Below are 26,467 nucleotides of genomic sequence, written 5' to 3' on the forward strand. Positions count from 1 at the left end.
AATGGATCAGTCGATTCAATGGAATTGTAGAGGCCTCCGTAGCAACATAGATGATATTCACGATTTGATAAATCAGCATCATCCAGTAGGCATCTGTCTACAAGAAATGAATCTTTCTCCGCAAGTGACACTTTCAGTTAAAAACTATACAATATTCAGGCATGACAGGATCTCTCCACATGGTGGTGTAGCTATACTGATTGACAGTAAAATCCCTTCCAGACGTATTATCCTACAAACCACTTTAGAAGTTGTTGCAGTACGCCTTGCTCTTGGTACAACACTTACACTTGTATCAATATATATCTCACCAAATCAGAACTGCTCGATAACTGAACTAAACAACCTTATCCTACAACTACCCTCTCCTTTCTGCCTGTTGGGCGATTTTAATGCGCATCACCAGTTATGGGGATCTTTGCAGACAGACAACCGGGGATGCACGATAGAGGCTTTTCTTGTAAAGAATAATCTCACTCTGCTTAACACAGGCCCCCACACCTATGTCCATTTTCCAACAGGCTCAACCTCTGCTATAGACCTGTCGATATGCTCACCCACATTTCCAGACTTCGATTGGAGAGTCTCAGAGAACCTATTAAATAGTGATAATTTTCTTATCTGTAAGCTCTGCACAAGGAGAAACTTATCAGTAAGCAGTCGATCTAAATGGAAATTCCCAAAAGCTGACTGGAATAAATATGCATCCAGTATTACACTAGAGGATGATATTATCCAACATCACTCCATGGATAACGCCATTAAACACATCACAGAACAAATGTTGACAGCTGCTGCTACTACCATTCCTCAAACTTCATATAAAGGATACAAAAACTATTGGTGGAATTCAGCATGTAACACTGCTAAGAGAGAGAAGAACAAGACGTGGAATCAGTTTCGAAAGAATCCAACCACTGCTAATCTCATTATATACAAGAAACTAAAAGCCCATGCCCATTACACCCGGCGAAAAGCTAAAAAGGAATCTTGGATTCGTTTTGCTTCATCTGTCACTAAAGACACAAGTGCAGGACTAATCCGGCGGAAAACAAGATGCCTTATTGGTAAGTTTCCATCAATTCCTTCCCCAATCATTGTCTATAAAGGACAGGAGATAACCTTTCCAGAGGATATTGCAAACATCCTCGTGGAATCTTTTGCTCACCATTCTGCCTCAACCGCATATGATCCAACTTTCCTAAAAGCCAAAATAATAACTGAAAAATATAAAATAAATTTCGGAACGAAGTCAGCCCTCTCTTATAATAAACCACTAACCATGTACGAATTAGAAGAATCCTTAAAAAATTCAGCCAATAGTGCACCTGGTCCAGACGGCATATACTACCTAATGTTAAAGAATCTAAATGAGAAAACTCATTACTCTCTCCTAAAACTTTTCAACCGAATATTTGTTGCAAATTATTTTCCCATTTCCTGGAGACATTCTGTTGTTCTACCCATTCCAAAACCAGAAAAAGACCAATCAGACCCGCATAATTATAGACCAATCTCACTTACTAGCTGTCTGGGTAAGACTCTGGAAAAAATGGTACACAGTCACCTCACCTGGTATCTTGAAACTCAAACTACTATGAACAATGATCAGTTTGGATTTCATAAAAACAGGTCTACCCTAGATCTTATGATAAAGGCTGAGGCAAATGTGCGAAATGCATTCATAAAGAACAAACATTTGGTCATGGTTAGCTTAGATATAGAGAAAGCCTTTGAAACCACGTGGTGTCATGGCATCCTTCGTGACTTACATGCCCTAGGACTAAGGGGACATTTACCATCATTAATTCAGAGTTTTCTCGAATATCGAACCTTTCAGGTTCGTTATCAAAGTGCACTCTCGAAAATCTGCATACAGGAGGAAGGAGTCCCACAAGGTTCAGTCCTCAGTGCCACACTCTTCGCAGTTAGAATACACACTCCAACAACAACCATCCCGAATTCAGTAGAAACTTATCTCTATGCTGATGATCTCACTATATCCAGTCACTCGCAAAATATGTTCTCCATTGAAAGAAAACTCCAACTGTCAATAAACAAAACGCAATCATGGATATTACAAAATGGCTACCGACTATTCCCTCAGAAAACGTTTGCTATACACTTCTGCAAGAAACGAAAACTGCACCCTGATCCTGAATTGTGCCTGGGAAATCATGCTGTTCCAGTCAATGACAATATTAAATTCCTAGGTTTAATATTGGACAAGAAATTAAACTTCCTGAAACACATATAGCATGTACGAACTATTTGTTTGAAAAAAATGAATATCCTTAGAGTTCTTTCTGCAATATCAAGGGGAGCTGACCGATACTCCCTTCTTCACTTATATAAAACCATAATCCGATCCAGACTAGACTATGGTGCACCCGTATATGACTCAGCTAGAAAGTCAGCATTACAGTCCCTAAATACCATTCAACACAATGCACTTAGAATAGCTCTAGGTGCCTTCCGAACATCTCCAGTGCATAGTCTATATTGATGCACATGAACCTCCATTATCCTTAAGGAGACAGATGCTGCTGCTTACGTACACTGCAAAACTTCGGAGTATGCCCTCACATCCTATCTGTCCTTACCTCTTTAACCCGTCTTTCATAAATTTCTACAGGAATAAACCAAATGAAAATAAACCTGCTGGAATCAGATTGAAGTATGTTGCTCAGTATTGGAGTATCCCACTCGACAATACCCACCAAGATACCGGAGAAATAGAGCCTCCATGGTCCACTTTTAAAACTTTATGTGATGACTTTTTTCGAAAATGGGGAAAACAGGCGCTGAACAATGAAAATATACAGCAGCTACATTTAGCTCATGCATCAGCAAACAAACACTGTCTGCAAATATATACTGATGGATCCAAATCTGATACAGATGTAGGTGTTGCAGTAGTTCTTCCCACTTGTGCAATCTCTGAAAAACTTTTCCCAAGTTGCAGTATTTACACCGCTGAACTTCATGCAATGAAAATAGCTATCAAACACATCAACAACAGGTCTAATGAAGAGATAATAATCTATACCGATTCCTTGAGTGCAGTAACTTCTTTACAACATAAATGTCCGAACTCTCACTCTATCCTGAAAGAAATCAGAGCAGAGTTAATTAATCTAACAGAGCATAACACAGACATAACATTCTGCTGGATTCCCGGGCATGCTGGAATCCAGGGAAATGAAAAAGCAGATCAAGCAGCAAAAAATCCAGTCAACCCCGTGTCTTCACTTGCCTCGATTCCTTATATGGACTGTAAACTCATCATAAAACAGTTATGTATTGAGCAATGGACATCAGTATGGCAGCAACAGACCCATAACAAACTTTTCCAAATAAAGAAAAACCCACAATACTGGAAATCTAGTTCACAATTAAACAGACGAGAAGAGGTTGTCCTTGCAAGGACACGCATTGGGCATTCCCATCTGACCCACCTCCATTTATTGACAGGTGATGATCCTCCTCACTGTCGTCATTGTTCAGCCCTACTTACAGTGAAGCACATTCTCCTCGAGTGTCCCTACAATCATGCTGTTTGACTAACAAATTTTAAATCGGTTTTAACCCAAAACATTTCATTAGAGATGAACCATATTCTCAGTGATGACGCAAATTTATCCGATTTATTTAATTTCTTAAAACAAATTAATTTATATGAACTTATCTGACATACGACTGGAAAAAAAAATCATTTGCAGAATTACTGTGACAGGCGCAATTTGGCCTTAGTTGCCCTTGTGCCAGTAAACTTCCATTTAAACTAAACCAACAAGCAAGATTAGTGAATGGAATGAGGGGTTTTAAAAAGAAAGGCTTAAGTTTTGCAGATTACAGTGTCTGGAGACTAGGCACTTGCGAGGTGATCTGATTGAGGTGTATAAAGGCTTGAATGGTTTGAGCATGGTCAATGTTGATGGGGTTCTTCCTCTTGCTCAGAATAATCACCTGAGAGGGCATAAATTCAAATTGAGGAAAGAGTTGTAGGATAGATGTGCGGAAGTTTGCCGTTAGCCAGCGGTAGTTGATTGGTGGAACAGACTGCCATCTTTTGTTGTGGAAGTTAATAGCCTAAATAAATTTAAGGCTGAGCTGGACAGGTATTTGGAACAAAAGGAGGGGTGAAATGGGAGCGGTTTTTTTTTTGTCTGATGCTGGATAAGCTTGCTTTCTTGCATCGTGTATGCCTCTACTAATGCTAAATGCTATTGTATACACAGACAAAAGAATTGCAGAGAAGTTGTTAAATGTGAGCTGCAATCTAGTATATGAAAACACTTTTCACTGTTGTTATAAAAGCTGAAGTTCAGCTGTTTGTTCTTAATATTCATTGAGATGTGATCCTTTAAAACTGCTCAACCATTTTATGTATACTCTGTAAAATGTGGCACCTGTCAGACCATGAGGGTGCAAGGTTTTAAAGAGTAATATCATCGGTTTTAGTTGCTGGCATACCTTGTTCTAATCCACCTGTCCTTATTACAAAAAAAATGTTTCTCATTTCCTTTGCAATAGAATCCCTCCAGTAAGACTATCTATATTTGAATATAATTTATCCAGGTCTTGTTGGAGTAGCATGCCCTGATTAATGTCATTAACCACCCTTCTCACCTTTGTGTCATCAGAAAACACACAAACTCGATATACCTTTATCACTATCATTAATAAATTCTGAAAACAGTAGGATCAACATCAAACCCTGAAGGACTCCACTAATAGCAGTTTATAAAGAGAGCTTTGGCCACCTTTCCCTCTGAACTAATGATTTTACAGCACTATAAATTTTTTTTTTTTTTTTTTTTGGAGGTGTAGGTTTGAGGCTGAAAATGAATCGGGGCATTTGTAGATGATAAAAATACTGGGTAAACCATTACATTTTAAATTTTAGAATACTGGGATGTAGTATTCTGGGAGTACTGGGACTTTGGAACAAAACACTGAAAATTGGGACATTTGGTCACTCTACTCTAATGCCATATTACTCCAGTTTGTACAGCATTCCAAATGTACTAGCTGTTCCCATTGAAAAAATTTCACAATTGGTAGCAGAGTTTTTCTCTAGCTGTCCTAAAGAAAAGTAGTCCGTGTTTTGTTGTGAGCAGGTAAGCCAATATGCGTCAAATATTTTCTTATTTTTGTAAAATAAAACTGTTCTTTCTTTTAAGGTAGGCAGTGCTAAGTAGAGAAAATTGGCCTGTCTGTAAAATAAAACAATATGCATTTTTTACTATTCAGAATTTTTATATTTTCCCATGTTTCTACACACCTGGGAAGAAATATCTTCAGTTTGAGACCAAATCAGGTAGGCCTATCGTACGCAATGGCTACAGCTAGCTTTACTCAATGCGAAAATTTTCCAATTGGTAGCAGAGTTTTTCTCTAGCTGTCCTAAAGAAATGTAGTACCCGTGTAGTATCAATATATATGTCTAAATGTATTCAGGATTGGTCATTCAAAAAGATCCTCAATACATTTGCAGAAACAAAAGTCATGTTTCTCATTTGCCTCAAGGTATATTCAACACAACCAGTCAGAGTAGCATTTTGACTGTGACATACTTCTAAATCCTTAAATAACCTCAAAACAAAAAACTCAAATTTGGTAATATTTCTGAATGCATTAAACATAACGAATGGCAATGAGTATATGAGCTTGCTTGCACAATGTGGGGACATATAGTGAGCTGTGATGGAATCTAATGATTAGTTCTTTCTTTTAAGGTAGATAGTGCTAGAAGAGAATTTCGCAGTTGGTAGCAGTGTTTTATTATTATTATTTTTTATTTATTTATTATTATTATATTTATTTCGGAACAAAGGACACTATTGTGCGAATGTGCAAATTGTTAATCAGAAAAAAATGCATTATCAAATGTTAAACTGTTTGTTTAACAGTTAGTATCTTCCTGTGGCTCCATCTATGAAGTGAATGTTGAACTAAAAACAAACTATTCTTGTTTGTAGCACAAAACTGGTCCATTCTGTAAAATAAAACTATTCGGAATTTTTAAATTTTAACAGCTTTGTGTACACCTAGAAAGAAATATCTTCAATTTGAGACTACTTCAAGCCTGATCAGTTAAGCCTGTCATTCACACTGACAGAGTAAAGAAAACGGCTTCTGTATTAAATATTATTATTATTATTATTATTATTATTATTAGCCATATGGTGCAAGGAAGCCTGAAGCTTATGCTGCACCAGCCAAAAAAAATTCCTGAGTTACCCTGAGAGAGAGAGAGAGAGAGAGAGAGAGAGAGAGAGAGAGAGAGTCAGAAGTAGAAAGGAATCACCAAGAAAGAGAAGAATGATGATATCTAGCTCAGGACCCTGGGTGCACCAAGCCCATACTCACCTGGGGCCCCTGGGGTTGTATATAGATGATGTCAAAATTATGCTAATGCTGGGATAGTAAATAAATTTAATTAATTTGAAGTATTGGTTAATCATAGGATTGTTTTGCATTTGGGTAATGTATACAGGAATTATTTTCTTATGTTAATTTATGTATGTGTAGTAAATTACTGAAGTAGGTGAAATAGCATAATTTTTGTTACATCTCATATTGTGAATGCCTTCACAACAAGTTACTGTGCTATTGCACTACCTCGAATAAGCAACACTTCACCAGTAGAGAAGACTAATGTTCTTATTCTCGGCGGATACCACCACCCAGATGGCACCGGTTCAAAACTTGTTTGCTTCAAAACAAACTGAAATGATGCTTGGCATTAACTTGTTCATCTAGTGAATTTTCCATAATCTGAGGCTTTCAGCCCTCAACTGTTTTTTTAGTTTATTTATGTTTAAAATGAAGGTAATGGCATATGATTATATGTAATTAACATAAAATAAAATAAAAATTAACATTAACTTACTACAGCAGGCCCGTATAGCGCGGTTCGCTTTACGCTGATTCGCTATAACTGTCACAAATCACTATAATGCTCTTTTACAGATTGAATTTTTGGCATATTTAACAAAACTGTTTCATTTGAAGGAATCGATAGCTTGAAAATGAATAGCAAAACAGCATTAAAACATTTCCCATGCTGACTTGAGAAATTTTCCTATTCTCAGTGAAATTTTCTCGCACATTAATTTAATTGCAGTACAGTGACTTGTTATGTAGTTTCAAGATCAACATTTTAAAAAATGATAAAGTATATTGCTTGTAATATTTGCGTTATATGTATTTATCCAAAGTGTAGTCATCATCAGTACAGTATTAGACATCGTGCATGACAGACAGGTTACTCGAACATTGAATCATAATTAATGCAACCAATGCAGTTACATTTTCGAAGAGTTCATAATGGCGGATAAGAATGAAAAAGCAACACAATGTCTGGACGCAGTATGCAGACTGCAAATGTAAGAAAAAGACTGAATTTGAAAATTAAATTAGACTCTGAAGCGAATCGATTCTGGTCAGCGACAAGCGGATGTGTGCCATAATTTAGGACTGGCAAGTTTAAACTGTAAGAACAGTTATAAAAAAATAAAGAATTAATTTTAGCAGTGGGAAAGACAGCTGTTCCACTGCAAGCAACTAGGGTTAGGCTGGCTATTAGGATTGAAATGGAGAGACTTTAAATAATTTTATTGAAGATAATATCCAATGCAGAATTCACTTAAGTTAAATATTATTAAAAAAAAGAGATTAGCCTATATGATGATCTGAAGAAAACTCGCCTAAAAAAAAATGTGGAACCATTTAAAACTAGTAAGGGCTGGTTGAATAGATTTAAAATCCAGGGAGAAGCCACAAGTGCAGATCAAGGAGCCAAAACTTTCAAAAAAGAACTTGTTAAAATTATTGAAGATGGGTATTATATGCTACTCAACAACTAAAAAGCTTCTCAACAAGTTTTTAACATAGATGAAGCAGGACTTTTTTTGGAAACGAATGCCTAAAAGAATTTTCATATTGAAAGAAGAAAAAAACATGCCAGGTTTCAAAGCAGTGAAGGATTGGTTGACTTTATTGTTGTGTGGAAACACTGTGGGGGATTTAAAATTAAAACCCCTTTTAGTTTACCAGGAAGAGGGCCAAAGTACAACCCAAAATTGACACATTTTTCATGATTAAATTCTTTAATTAAATTATATCAATTAAAATCAATTTAGATCAATTAAATTCATGATTTTAACTGGAATTTTAAATTTAATTTTGATATGTAGTTACCACATAATTATATAAGTATGTAATGCAGAATATTTTATATGTACAAATATTTGAATATTAAATATTTTGACCAACATTTGTGCATCTTTTCACTACCATTTATTATTGATTAGGAAATATCCTATGGCACCAGCCGTAACTCACAAATACATATGTTACCTTATGGGAATTCGGCACTAGCTTAGTGCTCTGTTTATCCAGAACGAATTATCAGCATTAAGCGGGGGTCACCTGTATTAGTTCTCTGTATACCAAAAAAGTAATTACATTGTACTAAAATTAGTGTTCATTTTTCTTTGCAGCCTATCATTCCTATTTTTACACAGAACGTTAGAGAAGCCTTTAGAACTGTCAGTATTGGAAGAAGTAAGTACAGTTATGATTTTTTTTTATTTATGCTAACTTTATTCATGAGAGAGAACTAATAAGAATACTACAAAAACCTAGCTAAGAAAATACAGATAATTCTGTAGTAATTCTTAATGTTTGGAGCCTGGTGTTTAAATTACTGTAAAATGTAAGGGACAGTTAGTATATAAACCAGATGTGAGGAAAGTTTTGTTTTACAAGCCATATGAACTGAGTATATCCAAAAATGGCTTGGGTCAAAGTCTGACAAAGTTATAAAAAGCACAAGCGCCAGCTGTATATTTACATCAGTGTTCCGCAGAACCCTGGGATTCTGTGAGAATTCCGCGAAAATTAAGGGTTCCACGAAAAAATAAAAAATTTAAAAAAAAATTTACACATTAAAAGTTAAAAATATTGTAGGTACGTTTATATCTGTCAGACAAGACAATATTTGGGTCAGGTCGCTTTTACTGCACAGCTTGTGTACTAAACTGCCTTTGTAATTGTAATTCAGAACCTGCACATTACATCGACTGTATACTACTGCCCCTACCTACCTAAATACTAGGAAATGATGGCCAAACGGCTGTGATTGGTTACGCTCTGTGTTTTGATCCGTATTTTGCATGGTGGGACGTTTTTTGTATTTTTTTTTTTTTATACTAATAATAGTAAACAAAGAATTTAAAGGTATTTGACCTTGAACCAAGAAAATTTTTCCCCTGTGACGAATGGCGCGCCTCCATAGCCAGGTGGGAAGGAGTAGCAGTGCGTAGCACACGCTTCTTGATTAGACTGGGGTTCCAGCCCGTCACCACCAAATACAGAGGATGCGGAAAAGTCAAGGAATGACCACTGCATATTGCCGGAGCAATATGGCCTTAGTTGCTAATGCTCCTTAAAACCAAATAACAAACAAACAAACAACCTGTAGCGCATTTCCTTTTTTTTTTAATGTGCTACGCTAAAAATATTTAAGGGGTTCCGTTATATTGTAAAAAACATAAAAGGGTTCTGTAACTAAATTTAATTGGGAAATTCTGATTTACATAATAATATTTTATATTAGAAAAATCTCACACATGAAAGGTATTAGAACCTATGGTACTTGCATACGTAAAAGGTTGAGAAAACTGAAGATACTTGTTAACATTAGATTTAAATTTCTGTAGATTGTAATTTTCAGGAAATAAAGGTGATGGAAGGTTGTTCCAGAAAACAAGTAGAAGTGAGAAATAAGGAAAATATGGTTCTATGAGTTTGGAGTTAGACTGTGAATCGATGCCAACTGGCTGTGGCATGTGTGTGTGTGTGTGTGTGCAGTTTGGAAGAGAGCAAGGGAATTACAGATGCTGATTCAGAAGAACAATGCCTGTGGAAGTGTCTATAGAAAATATCTGCAATAAGGTCTCTGAGGTTGGGATTATTCATACCACCAATTTTAAACACACACACACACCAACCGTTTATGACTGATTGAATAATGAAATAAAATAAAATAAAATGATAGAAAAGACTGTAAAATAATATTTACAAAAAACTTTTAATTATTTACAAAAAACTAAACTATAACAAAAGTAAAATAAGTAATTAAGTTAAAATGCATTAAAATATAAATATAAAAGCGATAAAAAGACGATAAAAAACATCGTGACAAGGATGACGTGATAAAAAACAAGGATGACAACGCTGTCATCCTTGACCGGGCGCATAGATTCTGGGACCGCAAGTGGCTGGAAAGTCTGTGGATTGGATCCTCTGGTAACAATAGTATAAACAGAGACAGGGGAGTTCTTCTCCCCCTTTTTGAGGCAGTGGTTTTGACAAGAGATAAACGTTTTAATTTTCCACGTGTCCAGACCACTTCCGGTTCTGGTGCAAGTGAAAGGAATGCTGAGTATGCGCCTGGTCATCCACGTGTGCCGTGAACCTGGTATTTAAGGATGTGTCGTTTAAGTCTCACTATTACTGAGGAAGGAGGAAGACACCTCCGAAAGCTCTAGTAGTGTTTTTTATCGTCTTTTTATCGCTTTTATATTTATATTTTAATGCATTTTAACGTATTTACTTATTTTACTTTTGTTATAGTTTAGTTTTTTGTAAATAATTAAAAGTTTTTTTGTAAATATTATTTTACAGTCTTTTCTATCATTTTATTTTATTTTATTTCATTATTCAATCAGTCATAAACAGTTGGTCTGTGTGTTTAAAATTGGTGGTGTCTATAGAAAAGGCATGCGGCAAAACTGAACTCTATAATTATGAAGGAGAGTGGAAAGACTTTGTAAGAGATGGGTCATTAATTAACTTGACTGCCACTCTTCTAAGTGGAGTCAAGAAGCTGCAGGGAGAGGTTTCAGAGGCACCACCACCACCACCAGAGATGGATAATATCCTGCAGAAGAGTAGATTTGGGATAGAATGAATAGTTTTTTAAAAGACAAGTAATGCCAGGTGCTAAAAAAGAAAACAGTTTTTTGATACAGAGATACACGATCTTGTCTAGAAACATGTGTCATAGGAGCAATAGACATTTTTTTTTTACAAGAAATTCGTGAGGACTGAGTTTTAGATCAATTGAAGTTAACTGAGATTTCTTTGTTAAAATACTGAATCTTTAAGTAACTCGGAGGCAGCAACAGGGTCAAATAGGCCAACCTGAAAAATATCTGTTGCCTGTTAATCTCCAATTTCAAGATTAACAGCTTTTCCTCTGTCTACTTTCCTTAATTCAGCAGCATGAAAAGCAAATGGAAAATAACGAGGGGGTCCTTGTGAGACAAGCAAATCTATGGGCTGTGTGACTGTTACTAAGAACAAAAACAGGGTGCACATATATCTGCTTGTACACTAATACTAGGAGTAGTAAATAAATTTGGTGAATTTCAAGTGTTGGATGTCATCAAAAGTAAATATTATAGGAAAATCAGAAACATAATGCCAGTGAGACATGCCAATGCAGAATTTGGATGTGGTAAGTACAATGTGTATAGAAAAAAAAAAACTAACTGAAATAAATAAATCTTTATTCTGAAGTATAAAGTTACAGCACAATATCCCATCTCGGTGACGAGCGCCAGAGGTTCACGTATAGCAGTTAGAGAAAAATAGAATAAGTATACAGCGTACAAATACAAAAGGCTGTAAAATACAGCGAGCACATACAGAAGGCTACAAAATACAGATTACAAATGCAAAGAGAAATACAAATACAGCATAAAAACACAAAGCTGAACACAAATACAGAAAAACATATACAACTTATTATATATTATATGACTCTGACCAGAGCAGCAAAGCAAAAGGCTCAAGATAATGGGAGTGCTGTGGCTCAGGGGAGAACTGAGGGGGGCAGTTGCCCTCTGAATCACAGTCTATTAAAATGCACTAATTGCTTGATGTTTGTGGAGCAGTCAGGTACGGGACATGATACTGCCATGGGGGATGTCTTTGTGTGTGCGCGATGCAAGGAGTGTAAGGAAATCAGGCGACAACTCAGCATTGTTATGGGCCTATATGAGAGCTTGAAGGACAGGGTGGATGCCCTCGAAGCATTAAAAGTGAGGGGCCCATCAAGCTCTCAGCTGTCCACACAAATGCCAGAGCTTGCACTTGGTCATCGCGCAACACAGCGGCAGCCCCCAAGGCAGAATGCGCTGGTCCCAAAGGAACTAGTAGTTGTTGGTGACTCTATTGTCAGGGAAACGGGAAACATGCTTTGTAAAAAGGATAGGTGGAACAGGACCAGGGTATGTCTGACAGGGGCAAAGGTTGATGACGTTGTAGAGCGGATATCATCTTTTAAGGGCAAAAAAGGTGATATAGTTGTACACGTTGGCACTAATGATATTAAGAGTAGGAGACTGGCATAATTACTTAACAAGTACAGGTCACTTTTGCAAAAAAGCTGTGAATTAGGGTTGAATTTGAAAGTGTCTGTAATTCTGTCCAGACACGATAGGAGGGAGTATATGATGAGAGCCCTGTCGATCAATTCGTCCCTGGAAGGATTGTGCAAGGCTCAAGGGGTAGAATTTTTTTGAGCCTGGTCTGTACTTGTTAACAGGAGAGACTGCTTCTACAGGGATGGGATACACTTAAATAGAAAGGGTGCAAGAATGTTTGCTGATGCTATCGAGGCAGTGTTAGGTGGGTCGGAAAACTGCTAGATTGGGGGGATACAAGGACTAATAGATTAACAGTAGCCACTGGCAGAGGTGAAAGTGATTCTTGCACTGCTTCTATTGGAATGAGCCGCAGCCTGGAAAATAAGATGCAGGATAGTTCAGAGACCGCTGGGAATCATTGGGGTACATATAAACACAGGTTGTGTTAGGGTAGCTAAGAAAAAGAACAGGTGCATGTATACTTGCATGTACACCAATGCTAGGAGTTCAGTAAATAAAATTGAGGTATTGCTCAAAACATCAAAGGCAGATATTGTGGGGATTTCAGAGACGTGGTGTCACACAGATATAAGGAATGCAGAACCGGAATTTGGAGAGTACAATGTCTACAGAAAAGATAGATAGGGTAGGAAGGGAGGAGAGGTTATGCTATTAGTTAAGAAATACATAAAATCCAAGGAAGTGAAGCCAGTCAACATCTCTGGACAGTGCAGTGTCGAGTCAGTTTGGTGTGACATAAGCATTGGGACATCAAAATTGAGAGTAGGAGTGTGCTATAGGCCTAATGACTCTGATGAGTATAATAAGAAACTGTACAGGGAAATAGAGTGGGCCAGTAAATCAGAGAGTCTTATAATGTGGTAAATTTTAATTTCCCAGATATTGACTGGAATTTGGGGGGCTGGTCACTCGCACACTAGCAAGGCTTTTTAGGATTTATTGGATGATTGTTTTCTACGTCAGCATGTTCAGGAGGCAACTAGAGGGAGTAATACTCTTGATTTGATTATCAGTAGTGATTCTTCATGCATTGAGAATCTGCAGGTAAATGAACCACTAGGTGGCAGTGATCACAGTGTACTGAAGTGGGATTTACTCAAAGAGGTAACTACCATTAGGGGTAAAAGGGAAGGGTTATTGCTTTCGTAAAGGCGACTACGATGGACTGAGACAGTATTTAAATTCTATACAGTGGGACCAACTGATGATGTTACCAACAGCAAATTCAAAATGGGAAGCATTCAAAGAACTTATCTTGGAAGCTAGTAGGCTTTACATACCAACTAAGAAATATTGTTCAAGGTTTAGGCCTAAGTGGATGTCAGATGAACTAATGAGACATATCGCAGAGAAGAAAAATGCATGGGATACATACAAATTAACACATGACACAGAAACCTATGATAGATACAAGTTGATCTGCAACCAAGTTACAAAGGAGGTTAGGCAGGCGAAGGCAGATTACGAGAAATCTTTGGCAAGGGATGCAAAGAAAAACAGCAAAGAGTTCTTTACTTATGTAAACTCTAGAAGGAAGGGGATGAATCAGATTGGTCCACTTGATATCCAAGGGGCAACTGTTGATGATCCTGCTCAGGTAGCTAACAAATTGAATGAATATTTTGCATCGACATTCACACATGAGGAGTTATTCAGCGAGGGGAATGCCAGAGGTGTATTCAACTCCGGCAGTAAGCTAGAGAATCTTGTAATAACTGAGAGTAAAGTGGAGGAGAAATTGTTGAAGATAAATAAAAGAAAGGCACCTGGGTTGGATGGGATCTATCCAGTTATATTAAAAGAAGCAGCAAAGGAAGTAAGCAAACCCTTAGCCATAATTATGAGAGCTTCCTTGGAATCAAGGGAAGTACCCATGGACTGGAGATGTGCAAATGTGACCCCAATTCACAAAGGAGGATCAAAGGGCAACACAAGTAATTATAGACCTGTTAGTTTAACTTCTGTTCCTGGAAAATTAATGGAGGCACTGGTTAAAGAAGCACTGCAGGATCATCTAGACAAGACTTCAGTTATAGCTCAGACAGCATGGTTTTGTTAAGGGGAAATCTTGCCTGACCAATTTGATTGGATACTATGATGCAGTCACAAAAGAACTGGATGCAGTGAATAACTTTGATATTATATACTTGGATCTTAGAAAGGCTTTTGATACTGTTGCACATGGAAGACTGCTGTACAAATTGGAGCAGTGTGGCATTGGAGGCAAATTGCTGCTATGGATAAAGGGGTGGTTGAGAGGGAGAAGACACTGTTCATCGTGGACTAATGTTATTAGTGGAGTCCCTCAGGGTTCAGTATTGGGTCCATTATTGTTTTCTGTATTTATAAATGATATTGATGATGGTATATCAAGCTTAATGTCCAAGTTTGCAGATGATACGAAGGCTGGCAGGGTTGTACTACTGACACTATGCTACTGCAACAGGATCTGGAAAGGTTGAGCAGATGGGCTGAGAGGTGGCAAATGAAGTTTAACATTGACAAATGTAAAGTACTACATATGGGAAACAGCAACCCAGAGCAACGTATCAACTCTGTGGTACTACACTGACAGTGGTAGAGAATGAAAGGGCCCTGGGGATGGTTGTGCAGGCAGATATGAAGTTTTCTGAGCAGTGCAGACGGGCTGCAAGGGTAGCTCATGGTGTATTGTCGATGATATATAGGAATGTTTCTAGCAGGGATAAGTAGGTGATTATTCCCTTGTATAAGGCAATGGTCAGACCGCACCTAGAGTACTGTATACAGGTCTGGAGGCCTCATTTCAAGAAAGATGTAGAGCTGCTGGAACGAGTACAGAGAAGGGCAACAAGATTAGTGAATGGAACAAAGGGGTGCTCTTATGAAGAAAGGCTTACGTTTTGCAAATTACAGTGTCTGGAGACTAGGCACCGGCGAGGTGATCTGATAGAGGTGTATAAAGCCTTGAATGGTTTGAGCATGCTTAATGCTGATGGGATTCTTCCTCTTGCTCAGAATAATCACCTGAGAGGACATAAATTCTAATTGAGGAAAGACAGATATAGGATAGACTGAGGAAATTTGCCTTTAGCCAGCGGGTGGTTGGTTGCTGGAATAGACTTCCAACCCTTGTCGTGGAAGTTGATAGCCTAAATAAGTTTAAGGCTCAGCTGTACAGGTATTTCAAACGAACAGAGGGGTGAAGTGGAAGTGGTTATTTTTTATTTATTTATTTGTTTTTTTTTTTTTTTTTTTTTTTTTGGCTGATGCTGCATAAGCTTGCTTTCTTGCATCAAATGCCTCTACTAATGCTAATCTATTTTTGGGCAAATTCAGTGAAAGTTTGAAAAGCTCAATGTCCCACTTTTTTTCCTCTTGTACTTTAATCAACTTTTTCTACTAAGGTTGATAGCCTTTTAATCAACTTTTTCTACTGAGGTTGATAGCCTAAATAAGTTTAATGCTCAGCTGGACAGGTATTTTTAACGAACAGAGGGGTGAATTGGTTTTTTTTTTTTTTTTTTTTGGCTGATGCTGCATAAGCTTGCTTTCTTGCATCAAATGCCTCTACTAATGCTAATGCTCTGTCACTTTGGTTGTTTTGTTAACCAGATCTGTGAAGATGTTAAGTTGTCATAAGAAGAAAATTATAACCTATTATCTTTCAGAGGAATATGAATAATTTTCAGCTTTTGTTTGACCATGATTAAGAAACACATAAAATCTAAGGAAGTGCATCCAATTGATGTTGGTCGACAATGCAATGTTAAGTCTGTTTGGTGTGACATAAACACTGGGAAAGGAAAAATGAGAGTAGGTGTCTGTTATATCTGTTATAGGCCTAATGAATCTGAAGAGTACAATGAGCAATTGTGCAGAAAATAAGAGTGGGCCAGTAAATCTGAAGAGTACAATGAGCAATTGTGCAGAAAAATAAGAGTGGGCCAGTAAATCTGAATGACTTGTAATGGGGGATTTTAACTTTCCAGATATTGACTGGAATTTGTGGCTTGATCACTCACACACTAGCAAGACTTTTGTGGATTTATTGGATGACTGCTTTCTACAGCAGCATGTTCGAGAGGAAACCAGAGTGAGTAATACTCTTGATCTGATAATTAGCAGTGATTATTCATGCATTAAGAATTTGCAGATAAAGGAACCACTGGGCGACAGTGATCACAATGTACTGATGTGTGAATTACTTAAAGATGTAACTACCATCAAGGCTAAAGGGAAGGGCTTTTGCTTTCGTAAAGGTGACTACAGGGGTCTCAGACAGTTCTTAAATTCTGTACAGTGGGATCAATTGATGATGTTACCAATGTTGAATTTTAAATGGGAAGACTTCAAGGGCTTAATTTTGAAGTCTACTAAGCTTTTCATTCCAACTAAGAAATATTGTTCAAGGTTTAGGCCTAAATGGATGTCAGATAAACTATTGAGGCTTGTGGCAGAGAAGAAAAATGTATGGGATGCATATAAAGTATCAGGTGACACTGAAGCCTATGGCAATTATAAGCTAGTCTGTAATCAAGTCACAAAGGAGGTAAGTTAGGCAGGTGAAGGCAGATTACCAGAAATCTTTGGCAAAGGATGCAAAGAAAAATAGCAAAGAGTTCTTTACTTATGTAAACTCTAGAAAGAAAGAAAGGGATGAACCAGATTGGACCACTTAACATAGATTGGTTTTACTATTGATGATCATGCTCAGGTAGCTGATAAACTGATTGAGTATTTTGAATCTACATTCACACATGAGGAGTTATTCAATGAGGAGAGTGCCAGAAGTTTATCAAACTCTAACAGGGAGCTAAGTGATTTGGTAATAACTGAGAGCAAAGTGGAGGAGAAATTGTTGAAGTTAAACATAAAAAAGGCACCTGCGGTGGACATTTACAGTTATATTAAAGGAGGCGGCAAAGGTAGTAAACAAACCCTTAGCCATAATTATGAGAGCTTCCGTAGACTCAGTGGAGGTCCCCATGTACTGGAAGAGTGCAAGTGTATCACCAATTCACAAAGGGGGTTCAAAAGGTGACACAGGTAACTGTAGACTTGTTAGTTTAACTTCTGTTCCTGGGAAAATAATGGAATCACTGGTTAAAGAAGGATTGCAGGATCATCTAGACAAGACTGCAGTAATAGTTAAGACACAGCATAGGTTTGTTAAAGGGAAGTCTTGTCTGACCAATTTGATTGGATACTATGATGTGGTCACAAAGGAACTGAATGCCAAAAATAATTTTGATATCTTATACTTGGATTTCAGGAAAGCTTTTGATACTGCTGCACATGGAAGACTGCTGTACAAATAGGAGAGGTATGGCATTAAGGGTAAGTTGCTACAATGGATAGAGGGATGGTTGAGTGAGAGACGACAGAGAGTGGTGATCAATGGACACTGCTCTTTGTGGACAAATGTTATAAGTGGAGTTCCCCAGGGTTCAATGTTGAGCCCATTGTTGTTTTGTATATTTATCAGTGATATTAATTAGCATTAGTAGAGGCATTTGATGCAAGAAAACAAGCTTATGCAGCATCAGCCAAAAAAAAAAAAAAAAAAAAAAAACCACTTCCACTTCACCCCTCTGTTCGTTCGAAATACCTGTCCAGCTGAGCCTTAAACTTATTTAGACTATCAACTTCCACGATAAGGGATGGAAGTCGGTTTCACCAACCAACCACCCACTGGCTAAAGGCAAATTTCCACACGTCTATCCTACATCTGTCTTTCCTCAATTTGAATTTATGCCCTCTAAGGTGATTATTCTGAGCAAGAGGAAGAATCCCATCAGCATTGAGCATGCTCAAACCATTCAAGGCTTTATACACCTCTATCAGATCACCTCGCTGGTGCCTAGTCTCCAGATACTGTAATTTGCAAAACTTAAGCCTTTCTTCGTAAGAGCAACCCTTTGTTCCATTCATTAACTTGCCCTTCTCTGTACTCTTTCCAGCAGCTCTACATCCTTCTTGAAATGAGGCCTCCAGACCTGTATACAGTACTCTAGGTGTGGCCTCCTGACCATTGCCTTATACAAGGGAATAATCACCTCCTTATCCCTGTTAGAAAAATTCCTATATATCATTGACAATACACCATGAGCTACTTTTGCAGCCTGTCTGCACTGCTCAGAGAACTTCATATCTGCCTGCACAACCACCCCCAGGTCCCTTTCATTCTCTACCACTGTCAATGCAGTACCACAGAGTTGATACATTGCTCCTGGGTTGCTGTTTCCCATATGTAGTACTTTACATTTGCCAATGTTAAACTTCATTGCCACCTCTCAGCCCATCTGCCTTTCCAGATCCTTTTGCAGCAGCATAGTGTCAGTAGTGTCCTTGACAACCCTTTGTATCGTCTGCAAACTTGGACATTAAGCTTGATATACCATCATCAATATCATTTATAAATACAGAAAACAATAATGGACCCAGCAGTGAACCCTGAGGGACTCCACTGATAACATTAGTCCACGATGAGCCGTGTCCATTGATTACCACTCTCTGTTTCCCCTCCCCCTCAACCACCCCTTTATCCATAGCAGCAATTTGCCTCCAATGCCACACTGCTCCAATTTGTGCAGCAGTCTTCCATGTGCAACAGTATCAAAAGCCTTTCTAAGATCCAAGTATATAATATCAAAGTTATTCCCTGCATCCAGTTATTTTGTGACTGCATCATAGTATCCACTCAAATTGGTCAGGCAAGACTTCCGCTTAACAAAATCATGCTGTGTCCGAGCTGTAACTGAAGTCTTGTCTAGATGATCCTGCAGTGCTTCTTTAACCAGTGCCTCCATTAATTTTCCTGGAACAGAAGTTAAACTCGCAGGTCTATAATTACTTGTGTGAGCCTTTGATCCTCCTTTGTGAATTGGGGTCACATTTGCACATCTCCAGTCTGCGGGTACCTCCCCTGAGTTCAAGGAAGCTCTCATAATTATGGCTAAGGGTTTGCTTACTTCCTTTGCTGCCTCCTTTAATATAACTGGATAGATCCCATCCACCCCCAGGTGCCTTTCTTGTATTTATCTTCAACAATTTCTGCTCCACTTTACTCCCAGTTATTACAAGATTCTCTAGCTTACTGCCAGAGTTGAATACACCTCTGGCATTCCTCTCGCTTAATAACTCCTCATGTGTGAATGTCGATGCAAAATATTCATTTAGTTTGTTAGCTACCTGAGCAGGATCATCAACAGTTGACCCATCGATATCAAGTGGAGCAATCTGATTCATTGCCTTCCTTCTAGAGTCTACAGAAGTAAAGAACTCTTTGCTGTTTTTCTTTCCATCCCTTGCCAAAGATTTCTCGTAATCTGCCTTCGCCTGCCTAACCTCCTTGTAACGTGGTTACAGATCAACTTGTATCTGTCATAGGCTTCTGTGTCACGTGTTAATTTGTATGTATCCCATGCACTTTTCTTCTCTGCCATATGTCTCATTAGTTCACCTGACATCCATTTAGGCCTAAACTTTGAACCGTATTTCTTAGTTGGTATGTAAAGCCTAGTAGCTTCCAAGATAAGTTCTTTGAGTGCTTCCCATTTTGAACTTGCTGTTGGTAACATCATCAGTTGGTCCCACTGTATAGAATTTAAATACTGTCTCAGACCATCGTAGTCACCTTTATGAAAGCAAAAACCCTTCCCTTTACCCCTGATGGTAGTTACTTCTTTGAGTAAATCCAACTTCAGCACACTGTGATCACTGCCACCTAGTGGTTCCTTTATCTGCAGATTCTTAATGCATGAAGAATTAATACTGATAATCAAATGAAGAGTATTACTCCCTCTAATTGCCTCCCGAACATGCTGATGTAGAAAACAATCATCCAATAAATCCACAAAAGCCTTGCTAGTGTGTGAGTGAACAGCCCCAAAATTCCAGTCAATATCTGGGAAATTAAAATCCACCATTCTAAGACTCTGATTTACTGGCCCACTCTATTTCTCTGTTCAGTTTCTTATTATACTCATCAGAGTCATTAGGCCTATAGCACACTCCTACTCTCAATTTTGATCTCCCAATGCTTATGTCACACCAAACTGACTCGACACTGCACTGTCCAGCGATGTCGACTGGCTTCACTTCCTTGGATTTTGTGTTTCTTAACTAATAGCATAACCCCTCCTCCCTTCCTATCCTGTCTATCCTTTCTGTAGACGTTGTACTCCCCAAATTCTAATGAAGCTATATAAGGTTTAATGTCCCAGTTTGCAGATGATACAAAGGTTGGCAGGGTTGTTAACGACAGTAAAGACAGTATGCTACTCCATCTGGATCTAGATAAGTTTGGCAAATGGGCTGAAAAGTGGCAGCTGAAGTTTAACGTTGACAAATGCAGCAAAGTACTGCATATGGGTAGCGATAACCGAAGAGAAGCGTACCAACTGTGTTGTACTACACTCAGGGAAGTGGAAAGTGAAAAAGACCTAGTCAAATATGAAGTTCACTTAGCAGTGCAGAGGGCCTGCCAGGCAGGTCATGGAGTCTTGTCAGTGATATATAGGAATTTTGCTAGCAGGGACAGGGAAGTGATTATCCCGTTATACAAGGCAATTGTTAGTCCACACCTAGAGTACTGTGTACAGGTCTGGATGCCTCATATTAGGGAGGATGTAGAGTTGCTAGAACAAGTACAAAGAAGGGCAACAAGATTGGTGAGAGCAACAAAGGGGTTCTCTTACCAAGAAAATATTAAGTTCTGCAAATTGCAGCACCTGGAGAGTAGGCACTTGGAAGGTGATCTGATTGAGGTGTATAAGGCCTTGAATGGGTTGAGCAAGCTGAATGCTGATGGGATTCTTCCTCTTGCTCAGATTAAGAACCTAAAGGGGCACAGATTCAAATTGAGGAAAGACAGTTGTAGAATAGATGTGCAGATTGCCTTTAGCTAGAGGGTAGTTGATTGGTGGAACAGACTTCCATCTTTTCCTGTGGAAGTTGAAAAGGCTGAGCTGGACACGCATTTGGAAAGAATGGAGGGATGAAATGGGAGGGGTTTTTTTTTTTTTTTTTGGTCTGATGCTGCATAAGCTTGCTTTCTTGCACCGTATGCCTCTACTAATGCTAATGTTCATTTTCCATTAAATTTTTAACTTTCTCTGAAATGGATAAAATATGGAAATATCAAAAGAAATTGGTAACAATTATGATTATTTCTCTTCTTTTTTGATTTCCAATGCCCCTTTCCAAAAATACTTATATAATCTGAATAAAGACCATGAGAGAATTTTATTGTTTAATCACATCACAGCTGAAAATTATCAAATTAGTCTAATATAATTGTACACATTTTGTAAACATTTATGAATTCTTTTCCCATTGCATTAAAAATAAAATATGAGGTCTGTTCAAAAAAAAAGTATCCAAACTGCTATTATTTAGTGACAAAAAGCATACTTATGGACAAATGACTTAATGTACTTAAAAATAATGTTCTTCTGAGGTGACATGCTTAGGCTCAACAATTTTCTCGTCTATAAAGCTGATTTTGAAATAGTTGAAAGCTGAGCTGTCATTTTCCTCCTTATTATTAGTATATCATCAAATTGCAACCTTTCAAGATTTTCAGTCTCGGAATCAAAAGCAAAAAAGAAAATTATAGGGAGCCATGTGTTGTGAATAGGTGAGTGGCTAGACGTGACTAGTTCCATGTTTAGCCAAAAGCTCTATACAAGTAGCAACAAATGCGACACCGCATTGTTGTGGTGCAGCAACTGGCCTCCAAAGTTCAAAATTTTGCTTTAAAATTGGAAAAACCTGAAATAAAACATTTGATCTTAAAATAATATACTTGATCTTAAAATAATATATTTGATCTTAAAATACTATATAGGAATTGAGCAACATATCCTTCATTTTGCTGTGCAAATTCAACAGACTCCCTATCCTCCTTTAAATGATAATGCAAATTAAAACTTATATGGTCCATTTCAGAATAATCTTTATATGTTATTTTAATATCATGTCTTTTTCATGAGTGTTTTTACAAATTTAAAGCAAAATTTAACTTATACATATTGTTTAATGTGCCTCAACATTTTCATCTTCATCATTGGCTGGCAAAAATGGGCTGCCACAACCTAAAACAGCTTCTAGTGTGGAGGTAAGAACGAAGCATGTCTAACCACAGTATGCTTTTTCACAGTGCACTGTTGTCTAAACCTTGAAATGATAAACAGACCTTGTATCTTATGATATTCTAGACTGTTTAACGCATTCAAAGTTATAACTACACTCTGAAACGTAAAGTTATCCAAATTTAATATAAATCTTATCTTGAAAATTTTGTTAATCTTGAATAGGATGGTTGAAAGGCTTATATGAGCGAACACGGTTACCTGTTGTTCCTGTTTATGGTGGCTTTCCTGTAAAATTAAGGTAATTAAGGTCTATTTTGATAAATTTGGAAAAGCTACTCATTAGTTTTAATTATGTTATACACTCCTATGACCCTTGCATTTATTTTTATAAATTTCATTCTCTTTTTATACTCACAAAATTTTTATGTTTTATTTTCTTTATAAAAATATTTCATCTTAAACCATTAAAGGCAGAAAAGTTTTTAAACTGCTAGTGTGAGTAATCTATAAATCATCAACTGATTTGACAATTTTAAAATTATTTTTAACTGTGCCACTTATTTTTCAATATAAGAAAAACAAGAAAAGAATATACAAGATGCTCCTAGTATAGTTTCAGTTGTTCACTACATTACTGATAAGTTTTTAGCAATTGCATCCACTTCAAATCAGAATGTCTTATAAATGGGGGGTTTTAACTTTCCAGATGTTGACGGGAATTTATGGATTGATCACTCACACACACTAGCAGATTTCTTGGATGACTGTTTTCTGCAGCAGCATGTTAGAGCGGCAACAAAAAGAAGCAATACTCTTGATCTGGTTATCAGCAGTGATTCTTCATGCATTAAGAATTTGCAGTTAAAAAAAACCCACTGAGTGGCAGCAATCACAGCGTACTAATGTGGAATTTAATTAAAGACATAACTACTGTCAAGGGTAAGGCTTTTGCTTTCATACATGTGAATACAGAGGTCTCAGAGAGTTTTTAAATTGTGAGCAATGCCACCAACTGATGATGTTACCTACAGCAAATTCTAGATGAGAAGTGCTGTAGCTAACATCATCAACAAAGAAATGCTGTGCAAGGCTTAGAATAATGGATGTCAGATGAACTGTTGAGATGAAGAGCAGAGAAGAAAAGTGCATGGAATGCATATAAATTATAAGCTGATACAAGCATATATATATAAATTAGTCCGTAATCAAGTAATAAGGCAGTTAGACAAGCTAAAGCAGATTATGAGAAGTCTCTGGCAAAGAATGTAAAGACTTCTGTGCTTATATTAACAGTAGAAGGAAAGGGTTGAATCACATTTGGCCACTTCATGTCTATGGGTTAACTATTGATGACTCTGCCCAGGTAGTGGACAAATTGAATAGGTATTTTGCAGCTACATTCATATATGAGGAATTCTTTAGGGAAGAAAATGCCAGAAATTTATCAAACTTTAACGAGGAGCTATGTGATTTTGTGATAACTGAAAGTGGAGAAGAAATAGTTGAAGATGGACATAAAAAAGGGCACTTCAGGTGGATGTAATCTATCCAATTATATTAAGAGAGGCAGCAAAGGAGGTAAGCAAACCATTAGCCATAATTATGAGAGCATCCTTGAATTCAGGGGATGTCCCTATGAACTGGAGATGTGCGAATGTATCCCCATTTCATAAAGGGGATCAAAGACAACATGAGTAATTACAGACACGTTAGCTTAACATCAGTTCCAGGGAAAATAATGGAATCACTGGTTAAAGAAATAATGTAGGACCAGTTGGACATGCATGCAATTATACTGCAGTCACAGCATAGAAATGTCAAGGAGCAGCCTTTCTAACCAATCTGATAGGTATGATGCAGTGACAAAGGAACTGATACAAAAAATAATTTTGGCACCATAATCTTGGATGTCAGGAGTGCTTTTGATACTATTGCACATAAAAGTCTGCTGTACAACTGGAGCACTGCTGCATTAACGGCAAGTTACCATTATGGATAAAGGGATGGTCAAATAGAAAAAGACAGAAAGTGGTAATCAATCATGGACTGATTTTATTAGTTGTGTTCCCCAAGGTTCAGTGCTGTGTCGATTGTTGTTTTCAGTATTCATTAATGATAATTGATGAAGATATATGAGGCTTAATGTCTAAGTTTGCAGATGATACAAAGGTTGGCAGGGTGGTTAATCACAGTCATCAGCGTGAGCTACTGCAACAAGCTCTAGAAAATTGGTTTAATGAGCTGAGAAATGGCATTTAAAGTTTAACATTGACAAATGCAAGGTACTGCGCATGAGTGGCAGTAACCCCAGAGCAACTTATCAACTTTTTCATTCTCCACTACCCTGAGTGTGGTCATCATCATCATCCATTTTCAATCCACTGCAGGATGAAGGCCTCTCTAGCAACTTTCCAGTTTCTTCTGTTTTGAGCACTGGCCATCCATTTACTAGCCACAAACTCATGAATTTCATATATCTATCTCTGCCTTTGTCTTCCAGGTTTTCTTCTAGCTCCTCTTGGGTACCATTCTGCTAATGACTCTGATGAGTATAATAAGATACTCTACAGGGAAATAGAGTGGGCCAGTAAATCAGAGAGTCTTATAATGGAAGATTTCAATTTCCAAGATATTGACTGGAATTTGGGGGCTGGTCACTCACACACTAGCAAGGCTTTTGTGGATTTATTGGATGATTGTTTTCTACATCAGCATGTTCAGGAGGCAACTAGAGGGAAGAATACTCTTGATTTGATTATCAGCAGTGATTCTTCATGCATTAAGAATCTGCAGATAAATGAACCACTAGGTGGCAGTGATCACAGTGTGCTGAAGTGGGATTTACTCAAAGAGGTAACTACCATTAGGGGTAAAGGGAAGGGTTATTGCTTTCGTAAAGGCGACTACGATGGACTGAGACAGTATTTAAATTCTATATAGTGGGACCAACTGATGATGTTACCAACAGCAAATGCAAAATGGGAAGCATTCAAAGAACTTATCTTGGAAGCTACTAGGCTATACATACCAACTAAGAAATATTGTTCAAGGTTTAGGCCTAAATGGATGTCAGATGAACTGATGAGGCATATGGCAGAGAAGAAACATGCATGCGATACATACAAATTAACACATGACACAGAAGCCTATGATAGATACAAGTTTTTTTTTTTTTTTGATTTGGTAGTTGTTGGTGCATCGGCTTCTGTGGCCATAATGCACCTCCCAAAGTTTTTGCAGTACTTTGATCCAAGCCCGAGGCGGGAATCGAACCCGCGACCTTTGGGTTGCCGGGCAGGTACTTTACCCACTCGGCTAGCCCGGTCGGCCCAGATACAAGTTGATCTGTAACCAAGTTACAAAGGAGGTTAGGCAGGCGAAGGCAGATTACGAGAAATCTTTGGCAAGGGATGCAAAGAAAAACAGCAAAGAGTTCTTTACTTATGTAAACTCTAGAAGGAAGGGGATGAATCAGATTGGTCCACTTGATATCGATGGGTCAACTGTTGATGATCCTGCTCAGGTAGCTAACAAACTAAATGAATATTTTGCATCGACATTCACACATGAGGAGTTATTTAGCGAGGGGAAAGCCAAAGGTGTATTCAACTCTAGCAGTAAGCTAGAGAATCTTGTAATAACTGAGAGTAAAGTGGAGGAGAAATTGTTGAAGATAAACACAAGAAAGGCACCCGGGGTGGATGGGATCTATCCAGTTATATTAAAGGAGGTAGCAAAGGAAGTAAGCAAACCCTTAGCCATAATTATGAGAGCTTCCTTGGACTCAGGGGAGGTACCCACAGACTGGAGATGTGCAAATGTCACCCCAATTCACAAAGAAGGATCAAAGGCTGACACAAGTAATTATAGACCTGTGAGTTTAACTTCTGTACCAGGAAAATTAATGGAGGTACTAGATAA

General features: G+C 37.8%; 1 protein-coding gene across 4 annotated transcripts in view; it reads left to right on the forward strand.

Moving 5' to 3' along the window:
* Window positions 1–26,467, forward strand: part of LOC150081137 (DGAT1/2-independent enzyme synthesizing storage lipids-like) — a 180,381-nt gene that overhangs the window by 84,812 nt on the left and 69,102 nt on the right. For all 4 annotated transcript variants that reach the window (XM_090380976.1, XM_090380977.1, XM_090380978.1 and 1 more), the window contains exons 6-7: window positions 8,511–8,574; window positions 22,769–22,844. In XM_090380976.1, coding sequence (XP_090237102.1) covers window positions 8,511–8,574; window positions 22,769–22,844 — 140 coding nt within the window. The remainder of the gene's footprint in view (window positions 1–8,510; window positions 8,575–22,768; window positions 22,845–26,467) is intronic.

This window comes from Mastigoproctus giganteus, chromosome 9 (genome assembly GCF_048544385.1).
Source record: "Mastigoproctus giganteus isolate SK-2022 chromosome 9, ASM4854438v1, whole genome shotgun sequence".
In the NCBI taxonomy this organism is placed as follows: domain Eukaryota; kingdom Metazoa; phylum Arthropoda; class Arachnida; order Uropygi; family Thelyphonidae; genus Mastigoproctus; species Mastigoproctus giganteus.